The sequence below is a fragment of the Manis javanica genome, chromosome 14 (genome assembly GCF_040802235.1).
Source record: "Manis javanica isolate MJ-LG chromosome 14, MJ_LKY, whole genome shotgun sequence".
NCBI classification, from domain to species: Eukaryota; Metazoa; Chordata; class Mammalia; order Pholidota; family Manidae; genus Manis; species Manis javanica.
Window position 1 is genome coordinate 95,606 of NC_133169.1, and position 19,190 is coordinate 114,795.

Consider the following 19,190-nt stretch of genomic DNA (forward strand, 5'->3'; position numbering starts at 1 on the left):
CCTGCCCTGTGCTCCCATCACACCCGACCTCTCTACACCGTGAGCACAGGAGGGCAGAAGCCCTCTCTGCCAGCCTGCCACCTGCCAAATGGTAGCCTGTCTAGTGTCTGTGCAGATACGAGTTCTCTATACCTTCACCAAGCGATGGCACGCTTGGATTTGAGGGGAGTGCTCTGAACCCCACGCACTGAACCCAGATCACTCCTGTCCTCTGGTAAGGCCGTGGGCCTGACCCGATCCCTAGCTCCATTCGGCTGATAGTCATGAAATATGCCCATTTTATGCTAAGTTACAATAGTTACCTGGTATGTCCCAGGCACACACCGCAAATCCACACAGATGCCAGGTGTGTTCCCAGCCCAGGCACAGATTGCTAAAGGAATTCCACAGATATGAACCCTTCTGCTAGTCTGTTTGCCAGGAAGTCTGTTATTTTCATATTTATAAGGATCACATGCTTGTTTGATTGCCTTCCTAGCAGTATTCCTAGGGTGGCCTCCCAGCCGAACTCCGATCCCACAGACGCGGGGTCTCAGAAACGGCCCTGGGGCGTCCGGAGGGGGGCCGCGCTGCGAACCCTTAGACCGCTGGGCTGCGGCAGCCGCGAGCGCCGGGGGACCTCGGGCGCCCTCCTTGATGACGCGCGTCCAGGGGCCCGGCCCCGCCCGCGCCTGGGAGGCGGAGCGAGGAAGCCCCGCCCCTTCCGGCCCGCCCCCGCCGCGCCGGGCGGAGGACGCCGGCGGACTCGACGAGCGGAAGCGGCTCTGCGACCGAGCGGCCGCGCCGGGCCCCGCCTGCCGGCTTCCTGCGCGTCCCCGCCGCCGTCCCGGCGTGGCCCCCGGGCTCCCGCAGACTCAGGTACGGGCGACGGCCTCGCCCTGACGGGAGGGGCAGAGTGGGGCGGCTGCGGGGAGGCGAGCGGCTGAGAGGCCTGGGGAGGCGCGGCCGAAGGCGGGCGGGCTCCCGGCGGACCGGCCGGCCAGGGCGCAGGGACGGCCGCCTCGGCATCTGCGGCCGCCGGGCCCGCGTCCAGCTCTCCGTGCGCGGAACTTCGTGGGGGCCTTGGCTTTGCCTAAAGCGAAAGGAAGCAGCAGGGGAGAAGGTGACCGCCCGCGAAGCCGCTGACTGGAGAAGCGGCTGCCTCTTCATAAAAACCGCCCGAAACCAGCCCGCGCCGCGGGGACGGCGGGGGACGGCGGCGGTGGCCTGTGCGGCAGCGCCTGGAGCGGGCTCCGCACGGCCGCGGGGCGCAAGCGCGAGGCCCCCCGCCGGGGACCGTGTGCGTTGCTGTTGTGCGCGTGGCTGGCGTCTGCGGGGCGCTGTGCACATGGCCTTTTCTGGTGTCACACTGGCTTCTCACTTCCTGAGGCAGATCCTTGGATTCTGGGACCTGGGTATGGGTTTGCTCATCATTAAACTTGTGGGTTTTCTGCGTATTCCATCAGGATGTTAGGTAAGGCTGCGTGTTCCTTGTTTTGGGACGTTGAGAGCCCCCCTTGTGGCGTCTAAAGTACAAGTACAGGGATATTGAAAAGCTCACGTGCCCTAGTCGCTTCCTTCCTCCTCAGTTTTTCCGTGCATTCTGCAGCATTTCTGCGTGAATGAATTATTCTAAAATCAAAGTAGGAGGAATAAAATGGGCCAGATGTCTGCAACAGAAATGTTGTGGAATGAAGAACTCTACAGCTGTCACTTAGGTGGCAATAACCTGGTTTTCCTTGCAAGTGAAGTTTCAGGTTTGACAGCATTTCTTATCAGAGAAAATGTGTCAATTTGTTCTGATGGGAAACCAACTTAAAATATTACTTGTATCTGGTTTATGAAACTGGACTTGGCTTATTTATTTTTTTAGTGCGTAATATTAACCAAACTGATGTCTGATTATACTGAAAAATTTTTAGAGGTGTTTCTTATGGAAGGAGAGAGAGGGCTGCTGGGTGATTACAAAGGAGGTGGTTTTTCTAGAACTGAACCTGTCACCTGATAGACAACTGATTGAATACATATTAAAACTGCATGTTAACATGCACAGCCATTGATTAATTTAGGCCTCTGTTTCTGCTATTTCAGTACAGTGACAAACTCTACCAGTTACTTATCTTTACTGTGCCTTGCTTTTCCCTTGTTCCTTAGTGCCTACTTCAAAGGACTGTTGGAAAGAATAAAAGAAAAGCAGTGTAAATCATTAGGCACCATACCTAGGACATAGTAAAATGTCTAGTGCTCCTTAGCTATTCTCATTATTCATCTGCCTTCTAGTCTAAGATACTGAAAACTCAATAGTTGCATATGTCAGCTTTTTCTCAAGGAAATTTTAGTATGTTGCATACTCAAGCATTTTCCTGGAAAAATCACAAAGCATATTAGCATATAAAAAGCTGTGAGACTTTCTGTAGTCAGTAAAAAAAAAAGGCACAAAAACTGGCTTTGTTTAACCCAGTGCTTACCAAATATCCCTTTTCTTGGATCTGGTGCTGTGGAGCAGGGTATCCAGCTTACAGAATGTTTTTGCATACACTAGCCGATTTGACCATCCCAACTCCCTGCAGAAGCCTAGAAATCACTATTTTACAGATAAGGAAACTGAATCATTTTTTTAAGCAACTAACTCAAAGTGAGACAACTAGTTTTTGCCAGTCTTCTAAGTGCAAGTGAAAATCCTGAAGCATTTAATGTCTCACTTTCTCCTATTTTTCCCCGTTCCTGTACAGTCCACTCTTTAATTTTATAAAAATGTTAAGTCACTAATCTCCTCCATATGTTCTCTTAAAGTTACATCCATTTTATCATGCTTTTAACTGTTTCTTACGTATTAAGGCCAAGGATGGAGGCCGGGGTCCCAGGAGTGGCAAGTGAGAAGGGGAGTTGCCATCAGCCACGCAGGAGGCCCCGTCCTGTAGGACCTTGTACACTGTTTTAAGTACCTTAGGTTTTACCCAGAACTCTCAAATCTGATGAAATTTATTTTCCCTTTAAGGTGGTGAATACTTATTCTGCTGGGAAGTAGAAGAGTAAGAAATATGCCTCCCAAGTTCAAGCGCCACCTAAATGACGATGATGTCACTGGTTCTGTGAAAAGTGAAAGGGTAAGTGCGGAATCTAAAGCTTTAAAAAAGAAAGATTCAAATTGTTTTAATTCCCTTTGGAAGTCATTTGTTTTAGAAAAGTCTAAAGTTTATGGTTATGTTCTAATCCCATTTGTTTTCTTTATAGTGTACATTAAAAACTATATGTTACTTAGATTGGTGGCTCAACTGTATTCTACTTCATTATTGATCTGATTATACTCACAGCTTCTTTCTAGTCTTTCAAAGGGAATTTTACACAAATGCACATCTTGTTCAGAATTCTTGGAACCAAATGTAGGAATTCAGAGTTTTTCAGGTTTTAGAAAGGCAGTAAGTGCATGTCACTCAACAGTCTTTTAGGGATCTAGATCAGCACCTCCAAATGTGTTAATATTTTCTCAGTGAAATGTCTGATTATTCCAAGTGTATAAATAAAGTGTATAAATAAATTAACTAACATCAGTTTAAGTCAGGTATTTCTCCAAATGAGTTTTGGCTCCAAACTTATAAAACCTCTTGATTTTCATAACTTTTTAAGATTTTGGAATTACAGATAAGGGATTCTGGTCTTGTTATTGTCTCAGAGTGCAGAGTAGCTTTTTTTTTTTTTTTTTCCACAACTATTTATTTTCATAGCAAAACAAACAAAAAGAAAACAACAGCAAAAAAAGACCCACATTTTGCTAGATTATATAAGGCTAATTATTTTGGGTTTGGAAAATATTGCCAGCAAGCATGTTTTAAAAATTATTTCATTCACTAATGAATTATTTCATTCTATTTTACTTTTGTATATTACAAAAGACTTTTAAAGTTAGACATATTCTTAGTAATACCTATTGTCTGTTGCCCCTCTCTTTTCAGTTTGATTTACTAAAAATATTTTTTTTTTTTTTTGAGAGGGCATCTCTCATATTTATTGATCAAATGGTTGTTAACAACAATAAAATTCAGTATAGGGGGGTCAATGCTCAATGTACAATCATTAATCCATCTCAAGCCTAATTCTCATCAGTCTCCAATCTTCTGAAGCATAACGAACAAGTTCTTACATGGTGAACGAATTCTTACAGAGTGAATAAATTCTTACATGGTGAACAGTACAAGGGCAGTCATCACAGAAACTTTCGGTTTTGATCATGCAATATGACCTATAAACCATCAGGTCAAATATGAATATTCATTTGATTTTTGTACTTGATTTATATGTTGATCCCACATTTCTCCTATTATTATTATTATTTTTATTTTTAATAAAATGCTGAAGTGGTAGGTAGATGCAAGATAAAGGTAGAAAACATAGTTTAGTGCTGTAAGAAGGCAAATGTAGATGATCAGATGATCAGGTGTGTGCCTATGGACTAAGTATTAATCCAGGCTAGACAAGGGCAGCAAGACATCCACGGATGCAGAAGATTTCTCTCAAAGCAGGGGGGGTGAGGTTCTGAGCCTCACCTCTGTTGATCCCCAAATTCTCACCTGATGGCCCCCCTGCGACTGTGCCTGTCTTAGGTTGTTCCTCCCTTGAGGAATCTTACCCGTCTCTGGCTAACCAGTCATCTTCCGGGGCCATACAGGGAAATGTAAAGTTGGTAAGTGAGAGAGAAGCCATATTGTTTGCAAAGGTTAGCTTTTTACTTCTTTGCAGATTTATGCCCTGTGGCTTCTATGCCCAGCACTTGTCTCGAGGTATCTTTACCACCTGGAGGAATTATGATACTCGGTAAATTCGATATGAGGCACGAATTCTATTTAAAGTTTGTAATTAGGAAGGAAGAAGAAAAGCTATAGATGTAGCATATGAAGGAAACTTGGGAGGATTGATTATTTCTTTGACATATCTTCTTGTATAGTACCTTAAGTATGTATAGGTTTTAAACTACTAACTAATTTGCACACACATATTAACATAATAGGAATACGGTGACATAAACAAAGCAAATCTATAATTACCAGCCATCTCCAGTGAAGCCAAGAAAACCATTTAGGCACCCTAGGCATTTGTGAAAATTTATCTATGATATGATGGATATTTTCCAACTGTACTTGAACCATCAGACAAATTAAAGCAGCCCATTTCTGGGATCTGTTCACATCCCATATGTTCTTTTAACCATAGATAGTCTATAGTCATGAGATTTTGGGGTGCTACAACTTGCACCCCTCCCAACTCCTGGTTGAGTTCCAACAGTACAGATCCAGTCAAATTCGTTGTCTCACTGTATGCACATGCCAGCCTAGACATCTCCCTCCTCCTTCTTATGGCAAGTCCAGGAGATGGTGGGCTGGATGCAGCCACAACCGCAGCATCGTCCGGATCCCTGTGGAGGCTTTTTGATGATCATCCCCCGGCACGAGTCCTCCAGAGAGTGCTGATGCCGGAAGCTCCTCCTCATATCGTATCTTAGTTCATTTTCTGGGTATCCAAGCTAGGCCTTGATCTTCTGCGTAGAAACAAACAGACCCTTTGCCCACACTTTGACATGCCCTCTATACCACTGTGCAGAACTCATTGGAGGTCAGCACACAGTAACTGCTTTTTTTTTTTTTTTTTTAATTAAGAGAAAGGAATATTATCAGAAAAGAGTACCTCCATAGCTGATCATCTGACACCCTTTAAGTGATCAACATTAAGGATATTTAAAGCATGCGTTGATCTTTGATTTACCAATAGTTTTATCCTGTTAAGGAGTAATCCCCCTTTTCTTTCTTTCTTTCTTTTTTTTTTTTTTAAATTTTTAATCTACACTTACCTGAAGAATACTATGTTTACTATGCTCTCCCCTATATCAGGTCCCCCCTAACAACCACATTACGGTTACTGTCCATCAGCTTAGCAAAATGTTGTAGAGTCACTACTTGTCCTCTCTGTGTTGTGCAGCCCACCCTCCCCTATCTCCCTCCCCCCCATGCATGCTAATCTTAATACCCCCCTTCTTCTTCCCCCCCCTTATCCCTCCCTGCCCACCCATCCTCCCCAGTTCCTTTCCCTTTGGTACCTGTTAGTCCATTTTTGGGTTCTGTAATTCTGCTGCTGTTTTGTTCCTTCAGTTTTTCCTTTGTTCCTATACTCCTCAGATGAGTGAAATCATTTGGTATTTCTCTTTCTCCGCTTGGCTTATTTCACTGAGCATAATACTCTCCAGCTCCATCCATGTTGCTACAAATGGTTGGATTTTTCCACTTCTTATGGCTGAGTAGTATTCCATTGTGTATATGTACCACATCTTCTTTATCCATTCATCTACAGATGGACATTTAGGTTGCTTCCAATTCTTGGCTATTGTAAATAGTGCTGCGATAAACATAGGAGTGCATCTGTCTTTCTCAAACTTGATTGCTGCGTTCTTAGGGTAAATTCCTAGGAGTGGAATTCCTGGGTCAAATGGTAGGTCTGTTTTGAGCATTTTGATGCACCTCCATACTGCTTTCCACAATGGTTGAACTAATTTACATTCCCACCAGCAGTGTAGGAGGGTTCCCCTTTCTCCACAGCCTCGCCAACATTTGTTGTTGTTTGTCTTTTGGATGGCAGCTATCCTTACTGGTGTGAGGTGATACCTCATTGTAGTTTTAATTTGCATTTCTCTGATAATTAGCGATGTGGAGCATCTTTTCATGTGTCTCTTGGCCATCTGTATTTCTTTTTTGGAGAACTGTCTGTTCAGTTCCTCTGCCCATTTTTTAATTGGGTTATTTGTTTTTTGTTTGTTGAGGTGTGTGAGCTCTTTATATATTCTGGACGTCAAGCCTTTATCGGATCTGTCATTTTCAAATATATTCTCCCATACTGTAGGGTTCCTTTTTGTTCTATTGATGGTGTCTTTCGCTGTACAGAAGCTTTTCAGCTTAATGTAGTCCCACTTGCTCATTTTTGCTGTTGTTTTCCTTGCCCGGGGAGATATGTTCAAGAAGAGATCACTCATGTTTATGTCTAAGAGGTTTTTGCCTATGTTTTTTTCCAAGTGTTTAATGGTTTCGTGACTTACATTCAGGTCTTTGATCCATTTTGAGTTTACCTTTGTATATGGGGTTAGACAATGGTCCAGTTTCATTCTCCTACATGTAGCTGTCCAGTTTTGCCAGCACCATCTGTTGAAGAGACTGTCATTTTGCCATTGTATGTCCATGGCTCCTTTATCAAATATTAATTGACCATATATGTTTGGGTTAATTTCTGGGGTCTCTAATCTGTTCCACTGGTCTGTGGCTCTGTTCTTGTGCCAGTACCAAATTGTCTTGATTACTATGGCTTTGTAGTAGAGCTTGAAGTTGGGGAGTGAGATCCCCCCTACTTTATTCTTCTTTTTCAGGATTGCTTTGGCTATTCGGGGTCTTTGGTGTTTCCATATGAATTTTTGAGTTATTTGTTCCAATTCATTGAAGAATGTTGCTGGTAATTTGAGAGGGATTGCATCAAATTTGTATATTGCTTTCGGCAGGATGGCCATTTTGACGATATTAATTCTTCCTAGCCATGAGCATGGGATGAGTTTCCATTTATTAGTGTCCCCTTTAATTTCTCTTAAGAGTGACTTGTAGTTTTCAGAGTATAAGTCTTTCACTTCCTTGGTTAGGTTTATTCCTAGGTATTTTATTCTTTTTGATGCAATGGTGAATGGAATTGTTTTCCTGATTTCTCTTTCTATTGATTCGTTGTTAGTGTATAGGAAAGCTACAGATTTCTGTGTGTTGATTTTGTATCCTGCAACTTTGCTGTATTCCGATATCAGTTCTAGTAGTTTTGGAGTGGAGTCTTTAGGGTTTTTTATGTACAGTATCATATCATCTGCAAATAGTGACAGTTTAACTTCTTCTTTACCAATCTGGATTCCTTGTATTTCTTTGTTTTGTCTGATTGCCGTGGCTAGGACCTCCAGTACTATGTTAAATAACAGTGGGGAGAGTGGGCATCCCTGTCTGGTTCCCGATCTCAGTGGAAATGCTTTCAGCTTCTCGCTGTTCAGTATAATGCTGGCTGTGGGTTTATCATATATGGCCTTTATTATGTTGAGGTACTTGCCCTCTATTCCCATTTTGCTGAGAGTTTTTATCATGAATGGATGTTGAATTTTGTCAAATGCTTTTTCAGCATCTATGGAGATGATCATGTGGTTTTTGTCTTTCTTTTTGTTGATGTGGTGGATGATGTTGATGGATTTTCGAATGTTGTACCATCCTTGCATCCCTGGGATGAACCCCACTTGGTCATGGTGTATGATCCTTTTGATATACTGTTGAATTCTGTTTGCTAATATTTTATTGAGTATTTTTGCATCTACGTTCATCAGGGATATTGGTCTGTAATTTTCTTTTTTGGTGGGGTCTTTGCCTGGTTTTGGTATTAGGGTGATGTTGGCTTCATAGAATGAGTTTGGGAGTATTCCCTCTTCTTCTATTTTGTGGAACACTTTAAGGAGAATGGGTATTATGTCTTCTCTGTGTGTCTGATAAAATTCCGAGGTAAATCCGTCCGGCCCCGGGGTTTTGTTCTTGGGTAGTTTTTTGATTACTGTTTCAATTTCTTTGCTTGTAATTGGTTTGTTTAACTTTTGTGTTTCTTCCTTGGTCAGTCTTGGGAGGTTGTATTTTTCTAGGAAGTTGTCCATTTCTTCTAGGTTTTCCAGCTTGTTGGCATATAGGTTTTCATAGTAGTCTTTAATAATTCTTTGTATTTCTGTGGAGTCTGTCGTGATTTTTCCATTCTCATTTCTGATTATGTTGATTTGTGTTGACTCTCTTTTTCTCTTAATAAGTTGGGCTAGAGGCTTATCTATTTTGTTTATTTTCTCAAAGAACCAGCTCTTGGTTTCGTTGATTTTTGCTATTGTTTTATTCTTCTCAATTTTGTTTATTTCTTCTCTGATCTTTATTATGTCCCTCCTTCTGCTGACTTTAGGCCTCATTTGTTCTTCTTTTTCCAGTTTTAATAATTGTGATGTTAGACTATTCATTTGGGATTGTTCTTCCTTCTTCAAGTGTGCCTGGATTGCTATATACTTTCCTCTTAAGACTGCTTTCGCTGCATCCCACAGAAGTTGGGGCTTAGTGTTGTTGTTGTCATTTGTTTCTATATATTCCTTGATCTCTATTTTGATTTGTTCATTGATCCATTGATTATTTAGTAGCATGTTGTTAAGCCTCCATGTGTTTGTGAGCCTTTTTGTTTTCTTTGTAGAATTTATTTCTACTTTCATACCTTTGTGGTCTGAAAAATTGGTTGGTAGAATTTCAATATTGTGGAATTTACTGAGGCTCTTTTTGTGAGCTAGTATGTGGTCTATTCTGGAGAATGTTCCATGTGCACTTGAGAAGAATGTATATCCTGTTGCTTTTGGATGTAAAGTTCTATAGATGTCTATTAGGTCCATCTGTTCTAGTGTGTTGTTCAGTGCCTGTGTGTCTTTACTTATTTTCTGCCCGGTGGATCTATCCTTCGGGGTGAGTGGTGTGTTGAAGTCTCCTACAATGAATGCATTGCAGTCTATTTCCCTCTTTAGTTCTGTTAGTATTTGCTTCACATATGCTGGTGCTCCTGTATTGGGTGCATATATATTTAGAATGGTTATATCCTCTTGTTGGACTAAGCCCTTTATCATTATGTAGTGTCCTTCTTTATCTCTTGTTACTTTCTTTGTTTTGAGGTCTATTTTGTCTGATATTAGTACTGCAACCCCTGCTTTCTTTTCACTGGTGTTTGCCTGAAATATGTTTTTCCATCCCTTGACTTTTAGTCTATGCTTATCTTTGGGTTTAAGGTGAGTTTCTTGTAAGCAGCATATAGATGGGTCTTGCTTTTTTATCCATTCTATTACTCTATGTCTTTTGATTGGTGCATTAAGTCCATTTACATTTAGGGTGACTATTGAAAGATATGTACTTATTGCCATTGCAGGCTTTAGATTCGTGGTTACCAAAGGTTCAAGGTTAGCTTCTTTAGTATCTTACTGCCTAACTTAGCTCGCTTATTGAGCTGTTATATACACTGTCTGGAGAGTCTTTTCTTCTCTCCCTTCTTATTCCTCCTCCTCCATTCTTCATATGTTGTGTGTTTTGTTCTGTGCTCTTTTTAGGGGTGCTCCCATCTAGAGCAGTCCCTGTAGGATGCCCTGTAGAGGTGGTTTGTGGGAAGCAAATTCCCTCAGCTTTTGCTTGTCTGGGAATTGTTTGATCCCACCATCATATTTAAATGATAGTCGTGCTGGATACAGTATCCTTGCTTCAAGGCCCTTCTGTTTCATTGCATTAAGTATATCATGCCATTCTCTTCTGGCCTGTAGGGTTTCTGTTGAGAAGTCTGATGTTAGCCTGATTGGTTTTCCTTTATAGGTGACCTTTTTCTCTCTAGCTGCCTTTAAAACTCTTTCCTTGTCCTTGATCCTTGCCATTTTAATTATTATGTGTCTTGGTGTTGTCCTCCTTGGATCCTTTCTGTTGGGGGTTCTGTATAATTCCATGGTCTGTTCGATTATTTCCTCCCCCAGTTTGGGGAAGTTTTCAGCAATTATTTCTTCAAAGACACTTTCTATCCCTTTTCCTCTTTCTTCCTCTTCTGGTATCCCTATAATACGAATGTTTTTCCTTTTGTATTGGTCACATATTTCTCTTAGTGTTGTTTCATTCCTGGAGATCCTTTTATCTCTCTCTATGTCAGCTTCTATACGTTCCTGTTCTCTGGCTTCTATTCCTTCAATGGCCTCTTGCATCTTATCCATTCTGCTTATAAATCCTTCCAGGGATTGTTTCACTTCTGTGATCTCTTTCCTGACATCTGTGATCTCCTTCCGGACTTCATCCCACTGCTCTTGCATTTTTCTCTGCATCTCATCCCACTGCTCTTGCATTTTTCTCTGCATCTCATCCCATTGCTCTTGCATTTTTTTCTGCATCTCTGTCAGCATGTTCATGATTTTTATTTTGAATTCTTTTTCAGGAGGACTAGTTAGGTCTGTCTCCTTCTCAGGTGTTGTCTCTGTGATCTTTGTCTGCCTGTAGTTTTGCCTTTTCATGGTGATAGAGATAGTCTGCAGAGCTGGTACAAGTGACCGCTGGAAGAGCTTCCCTTCTTGTTGGTTTGTAGCCTTTTCCTGGGAGAATAGCGACCTCTAGTGGCTTGTGCTGGGCAGCTGTGCGCAGACAGGGCTTCTGCTTCCTGCCCAGTTGCTTTGGGGTTTATCTCCACTGTTGCTGTGGGCTTGGCCTGGCTGGGGCTGTTCCTCCAAAATGGTGGAGCCCCGTTGGAGGGGGAGCAGCCAGGAGACTATTTATCTCCGTAAGGGGCCTCTGTGCTCCCTGCTGCCCAGGGGGTTAGAGTGCCCAGAGATCCCCAGATTCCCTGCTTCTGGTCTAAGTGACCTGTCCTGCCCCTTTAAGATTTCCAAAAAGCACTCTCCAAACCAAAACAACAACAGCAACAATGAGAGAGGGAACAGAAAGGAAAAAAAAAAGAAAAAACACGCGATTTTTTTTTTTTTTTCTTCCTCAGGTGCCGGTCCCAGGCACCCGCGCACTGGTCCTGCTGCCCTGTCTCCCTAGCACCAGGGTCCCTGTCCTTTCAAGGCTTCCAAAAAGCACCCACCCACCGGTCCCGCAGGGAAGGAACGCTCAATATTCTTGGTCCTCAGGCACTGGTCCCACGCACCCGCTCACCAGTCCCGCTGCCCTGCCTCCCTAGCACCGGGGTCCCTGTCCCTTCAAGGCTTCCAAAAAGCACTTGGCAAAAGAGAGAAAAAAAAGGGGAAAAACGCGCGATTTCTTCCGTCCTCAGGTGCTGGTCTCAGGCACCCACCCACCGGTCCCACAGGGAAAAATGCGGGATATTCTTTGTCCTCAGGTGCCGGTCCCAGGCACCCGCTCACCAGTCCCGCCGCCCTGCCTCCCTAGCACCGGGGTCCCTGTCCCTTTTAGGCTTCCAAAAAGCACTCGCAGAAAAGAGAAAAAAAAAGGGGAAAAACGCGCGATTTCCTCTGTCCTCAAGTGCCGGTCTCAGGCACCCGCCCACCGGTCCCGCAGGGAAAAATGGGGGATATTCTTTGTCCTCAGGCGCCGGTCCCAGCCACCCGCTCACCAGTCCCGCCACCGTGCCTCCCTAGCACTGGGGTCCCCGTCCCTTCAAGGCTTCCAAAAAGCGCTTGCCAAAAAGAGAAAAAAAAAAAAAAGGGGAAAAACGCGCGACCTCCTCCGTCCTCAGGCACCGGTCTCAGGCACCCGCCCCCAGGTCTCGCAGGGAGAAACGCGGGATATTCTTTGTCCTCCGGCGCCGTTCCCAGGCACCTCCTCACCGGTCCCGCCACCCTGCCTCCCCAGCAACGGGGGCCCGTCCCTCTAAGGCTTCCAAAAAGCGCTCGCCAAAAAAAAAAACTGCTCCGGTTTCTCTCCACCCGCCGGGAGCCGGGGGGAGGGGCGTTCGGGTCCCGCCGGGCTGGGGCTTGTATCTTACCCCCTTCACAAGGCGCTGGGTTCTTGCAGGTGTGGATGTGGTCTGGATGTTGTCCTGTGTCCTGTGGTCTCTATTTTAGGAAGATTTTTCTTTGTTATATTTTCATAGCTCTATGTGTTTTTGGGAGGAGATTTCCACTGCTCTACTCACGCCGCCATCTTGGCTCCCGCCTCCCAGAGTAGCTTTTACATAATGTTCAATTTCTAGTTTATTCCAGAACATTTTATGCAGATATATATAAAACTAGAAATTATGTGGCATTTTGGATTTTGATATGAATATTGTAGATAGGTTACGTTTAGAATAAGCACTCAATATTTACTGAGTGGAGGAATTAGTGTAAATCTTATCCAGGAACTTGAAGCTCCCCTTTACTTCCTGACTTCTTGCCATTCTTTCATTTATTAAGTCAGCAAATTTACTGACTACCTACTATGTGCTAGGTATTGTGCTAAAAACTGGAGAGCATGGTCTCTGTCCTCATAGAGCTTACAGTGTACTTGATTTCCTTTTACATGCTACTTTTGTATACAACCTCAGAGCCTTCTATTATCCACTCTGTCCAACATCTTAGGATGTAGAAGTACTTTTTAGTACAGTACAGGAGACATTTATCTTCCCCTTATTCTAGTGCTACAATTTTTTGTTTGTTTGTTTAAAGAAGAGTAGAACCCCCCAATAAACTAATTGCCAACAAGCTTTTTAAAAGAAGCTTTACATGTATACTTAAGATTATAAAATATTCAGTTCCACTACTAAGATTGCAGCTTTGGCACTTTCTCTTTACATTGTGGGTTGATTACTCCCACAATTTACTGTCAAAAAAAGGATATTGGGTACCAGAATTGAACACAATTGGCTGTTTAGGTAGAGACCTCCTTCTGAATGTTTATCAGATAGTGAAATTCGATAAGTTATTGGTTCTAATAATCTATAAATTACTTTTAAAAACTTTAAAAAGTTTTGTCTTTGTTTCCTATTACTTTTTTTTTTCTTTTTGGTAACCATATTGTTAACATATTCAGTAACAGTATTTTGATATTGAGATATAATTCACATACCATACAGTTCACTCATGAAGTGTACAATTCAGTGGGTTTAGTATATTCACAGAATTGTGCAATTATCAGCAGTCAATTTTAGGACCTTTTCATCATTGCAAAAAGAAACCCTATACCTTTTAGCAGTGATCCCCCATTCTTCTCATCTCCTCCGTCCTAGACAACTGAATATCTATGGATTTGTCTCTTCTGGACATTGTATATAAATGCAATCATGCAATATGTTGTCTTTTGTAACTGGCTTCTTTAGCTTACCATAATGTTTTGAAAGTTCATCCATATTATGATAGTATATATCAATACTTCATGCCTTTTAATGGCTGAATAATACTCCATTAATGAATATACTGTTTTATTTATCCATTCATCAGTGATGGGCATTTGGAGTTATTTTGAATACTAGTTGCTTTTTGAATAGCACTTCTTGCTGTTGGCTTTTTGACTATTTGGCTAGCATGAATACCACCACTGTGAACATTCGCGTTTTAAGTTTTCATTTCTCTTTCAATTACACCTCGGAATGGAATTGCTGGGTATTATAGTAACTCTGTTCAATTTTTGAAGAATTGCCGAACTTTTCCAAAGTGGCTATACAATTTTTAAATTCCCACCAGCAGCGTATGGGGGTTACAGTTTCTCTCCCCACTTGTTATTATCTGCCTAATTGGTGTGAAATGGTATTCCTTTTTTGATATTGTAGCCCTAGCACTGCTATTTGTTCGATGAATGGATATAGACATTGGCTTTTATGTGTGTTTCTCACTGTACAACTATCATAAACACTTAATCTTTATATCATTCTCTAAGGCAAATAAACTATGGTAAATGTAATCATTTTATGTTACTAGCTAGAATAGCATTTAATAAATATTTTTTGAAAGAATTAATGCATTTCCCTGAATATTATCGACTTTGACCATGCTTTCATGTGGTCAGTGGCTATTTCTTCTTCGACTGGAATTGCCTGTTCCTCCTCTGATGATTTTTCTATAATGTGCCTTTTTCTCACTGGTTTGTCAGAGCTCTTTATATAATACAGATATCAGACCTTTGCTCTGAAAGTATGTTGCAGATTTTTTTTCCCAAACTGTTACTTGCCATTTAACTTTGTTTATGGTGTCTGTGTTCTTCATATTTAAAAATTTTATGTAATCAGATCCTTGAATCTTCCTTTTAAGCTTCTGGATTGTATGTTGCTTAGGAATGACTTAGCCATCTTAAGAGTCACTTATTTCATGTATTTTAATCTTTGTGACTTCGTAAATGAATTTACCCTACAGGTTTTGTTCTGTGATGTTGCCTGTGTCATTTCTTTCTCATTCTTAATTGCAGTGAAGTTGATATAAAATATCACTGGTTTCAGATGTCTACAGCCTAGTGACTGGATGGTTGTGTACATTACTAGGTACCTGCCTCAGTAGTCATGGTTATCCCATTATCATACCAAGATATTACAGTATTACTGGTTGAATTCTCTATGTTGTACTTCCATTCCTATGTCTAACTTGTTTAATAGTTTGCATTTTGTACCTCTTTATTTCCTTCCCTAATTTCACCCGTTGTAACCAACAGTCTGTTGTCTTTATTTGTGGGTCTGTTTCTTTTTTGCTTATTTTTAGATTCCACATGTAAGTGAAATCATGTGGTATTTGTCTTTCTCTGCCTGATTTATTTCACTTAGCATGATACTCTCCATCCATGTCATCGCAAATGGCAGGGTTTCTTTCTGTTTTATGGCTGAGTGACATTCCATTGTGTACATGTACTGCGTCTTCATCCATTCATCTGTCAGTGGGCACTTTCATTGCTTCTGTATTTTTGCTACTATAAATAATGTTGCAGTGAACATAGGGTGTACATATATTTTCAAATTAGTGATTTTGTTTTCTTTGGGTAAATTCCTAGAAGTGGAATTACTGAGTCATATGGTATTTGGTATTTCTATTTTCAAGTTTTTCTTTTGGTGGGAGGGGTGGGGGGAACCTCCATACTGCTTTCCACAGTGGCTGCACCAATTGACCTTCCCACCAGCAGTGTAGGAGGGTCCCTTTTTCTTCACTTCCTCATCAACACTTGTTATTTTCTGCCTTGGACACTGGCCATTCTTACTGGTGTGAGACGATATCTCATTATAATTCCGACTTTCGTGTCCCTGATGATCAGCCACGTGGAACGTCCTTTCATGTGCCTGTCGGCAGTCTGTCTGTCTTCTTTGGGGAAATGTCTGTGCAGGTCCTCCGCCCGTTCTTTAATCGAGTGATTTGGGTTTTTCTTGTGTTGAGATGTATGAGTTCCTTACATATTTTTTGGGTATTAGCCCCTTGTGGGATGTATCATTTGCAAATATTTTCTCCCACACTGTAGGTTGCCTTTTTGTTTGGTCGAGGGTTGTCATTTATTTCTAGTCAATTAAACTTCTGTTTACATTTGAATATGTTAACTAGAAGAGTGTTTTAAAATTTCCTTTTGTCACTTGATTTCCATTGCATTGTACCCAGAGAACATGACCTTTCTAATTTCTAGTTTTGGGAATTTATTAAAATTCTTTTGAGGCTTATCTCTTTCTTGGATGTTTGAAAATAAGATTTACCAAAGACAAAAGTTCTAGACTATTTTTTTCTTCTTAGTTTCTCCCTCTCTGAAGGGTACGTTAAATAAATGATTTTGCATGAATCCGTTTCTTCTTATAATTTAAGCAGCTTTTGCTGTATATGTTTTGAGGCTGTATTTTTATGTATAAACATTTACTGCTGTTAAATGTTCTTGGTGGATAGTACGTTTCATCGTTGTAAAATCTTATTTGATTATTTAATGCTTTTCTAAAATTCTGTATATTAATATTGCTAACTCTAACATTCTTGTTAGAATTTGCTAATGTATCTTTTCTATCTCTTTTTTCATGCTTTATTTGACATTTGTTTTAGGTGAATTTCTTATAAACAGGTATTGGCTGGAGTTTTTTGAACTCTGGTCATGTATAGTTTTTGTTCTAATAGGAGTGTCCAAGCCATTCACCTTCGTTATGGTAACTAATGTACTTAGGCTTTTTCTGCTGGCAGTGAATGCTTTTCACCCTGTTTTTGGTTGGCTTTTTGTTATCATTTGTATTAAATTTCAATTTTTGAGAGCAATTTTCCATGACAACCTGATTGCTTAGTCACCCTGTCACTTTCTATCCCATTGCTGTGTTAATTCTCTGTGTAGCATTTGTCACCAGATATTTTTCTGTGAGAGCTGAGACCTTGTCTGTCTTACCCAAAGCTGGTGCTCAGTACCTCAAACAGTACCTAGCACATAGAAGATGCTCATCTGTTAAATGAATATTGAATACATCCTGCTTTCATTTTCTTATACTTTGTGTATATATTATACATACATAACAATGTTATTCATTATATTTCTTATGTTTTCCCTCTTTTCCCCAGTTTCTTCTGCTAAATTATTTTTCTTCATCTTCTCTCTGCACTCAGCACCACAAGGCAGATTAAAAATGCCCCCCTTCCCCCTCTTTCCCTCCCTTTTTATTATTATCTCTATACTTAACAGTAGTATTCAGATCTGGGTTCACTCTTGGCCGCCAGCAGCAGTGCCCCCTCCCCCCTCTGCTCTCCCAAGACGGACGTGTCACCGTGCTTTCCTTTCCTCGCTCTCCCTCCCACTCCCGGCTTCTGGTCTGTAGAAAAGCTGTAGGGGCTTTCAGAGTTGGGCCTCATGTTATATGTTCTCTTTTTCAGTATCTGTAAGTCACAGTTCACAGTTACATTGTCATTATCCACATACTTTGTTAGATTCATTGATAGTATCAACTTCTGTCTGATGATCTTTGTTCTAATTTAACTTTCTCTTTGGCTGGCAATTCCTTGAGTAATTTCCTGAGGAAAGGTTCCTGGGTGATATACGTTCTTGCTGCTGTAACAAATTCCACAAACTTAAAACAACACAGATTTATTGCCTTACATTTCTGGTGGCCAGCAGTCCAAAATGCGTCTTCCTGGGCTAAAATGGAGGCTCTAGCACAGCTGTGTCCTTCTGGAGGCCATGGGGGACAATCTGTTTCCTGGTCTTCCCAGCTTCTGGAGGTTCCTGCCCTCCTGGGCTCGTGCCCTTTCCTCCCTCTTGAAAGCCAGCAGTGTAACATCTTCCAGACTCTCTGTCTGGTGCTTCCCTCTTTTAAGAACTCTGATGGTTACATTGGGCCTGTATGAAAACTGCACATTTACCTTCCAATCTTGCAATCCCTGACTTAACTCAAGATCTGCAAAGTCCCTTTGCTGTGCAAGGCAGCACATTCACGGGTTTTGGAAACTAGGGCATGGATATCTTTGGAGACTTTTGGCTGCCTCCAAGTTGTTTGGGGAGAGGGTGAGACCATCATTCTAAGGAAAATAATTGCATTTATAAGGTGAAAGTATAAAGTTCTTGTTTGGAAGTTCAAATATGTGTAGAGGGCTGTGTGAACTGAGGAGCCAGAAGGTGGACTGTGCTGATGATTGAGCCCTTGTCTGTCCCCTCCAGACCTGCCTCTGTGCTAGACTTCTCTCTGAGGCTGGGGTTGGGCGCTGCCCTTACATTTCTCCTCTGCCACTTGGCTCCCTACTGAGTTCTGCCAACAGGGGCAGCCTGGAAGGCAGGAGGGCGGAGAAGGGCCTGGCTCCTCCCTGAGTGCCTGTGGCGTCTCACTCTCGCACGAGCCCCAGTGACATTTCTACCCTGGAGGCAGTCACAGGATTCTAGTACTATCAACATTTTCTTTGTGAAGTCTGCGTATGTGGTTCCGTATCTCTCAGCTTCCAGCGAAGCACATGCAGTCATTCTTCCTTCTGCATGGAAGCTGGGAGTCAAGAAACCTCACCGGAATGGGACTTGTTCCACCACTCCTCCCTGACAGTTTATAAGCCCTCGGAATCTGTAGACACAAGTCTTTCTTTTTTTCTTCACAGAGAAATCTTTTGGAAGATGATTCAGATGAAGAAGAGGACTTTTTTCTGTAAGTTTTTGGGTTTTCCTTACAGCTTTATTGGGTTGTAGTTGACATGCAGTGAAATGCATAGAGAGCTTACAAGTTTTGATATATGTACTGTACAACTGTGAGATCATCACCAAACCCAAATAACGCACCGGCCATCACCTCAGATTTTCCTTATAGCCTGGTAATCTGTCACTCTGCCAGTCCCCAGGCCACCACTGATCTGCTTGCTATCACTATAGTTTGTATTTTCTAGACTTTGTTGTGAATGGAATCACTACTATGCCTCTGTTTTTACTGGCTTCATTCACTCTGCATAACTATTTTGAGTTTGGTCCATGCTGTCACTTGTATCAACGGTTTCCTTCTTTTTATTTCTGAGTAGTGGTCCATGTCTGCATTGGACTGCAATTCATTCACGCATTCACTTATTGATGGATGTTTGGGGTGTTTCTAGTTTTTAGCTATTATGAACAAAGCTGCTCTGTACACGTCATGTCCAGGTGTTTGTGTGCACATATGCTTTCACTGTTCTTGGCTCAGTACTTAGGAGTGGAATGGCTGATGCATGGTCACAGCTGTTTTCCTGCTGGTGCACCATTGGATCTTCCCGGCCTCATGTGAGAGATCGGGTTGCTCTGAATCTTCATCAGCAC

At 41.9% G+C, this 19,190-nt stretch overlaps 1 protein-coding gene across 4 annotated transcripts in view; it reads left to right on the forward strand.

Annotated features, from left to right (window-relative positions):
* The first annotated feature begins 699 nt into the window (after positions 1 to 699).
* VAMP4 (vesicle associated membrane protein 4) overlaps positions 700 to 19,190 on the forward strand; it is a 49,366-nt gene continuing 30,875 nt past the window's right edge. For 2 of the 4 annotated variants that reach the window (XM_037023696.2, XM_037023697.2), the window contains exons 1-3: positions 702 to 858; positions 2,978 to 3,086; positions 18,509 to 18,555. In XM_037023696.2, the coding sequence (XP_036879591.1) occupies positions 3,021 to 3,086; positions 18,509 to 18,555 (113 nt within the window). In that variant the 5' untranslated portion in view covers positions 702 to 858; positions 2,978 to 3,020. Of the gene's footprint in view, positions 859 to 2,977; positions 3,087 to 18,508; positions 18,556 to 19,190 lie in introns of all 4 variants that reach the window. The other 2 variants (XM_073221217.1, XM_073221219.1) reach the window with 2 other exon arrangements.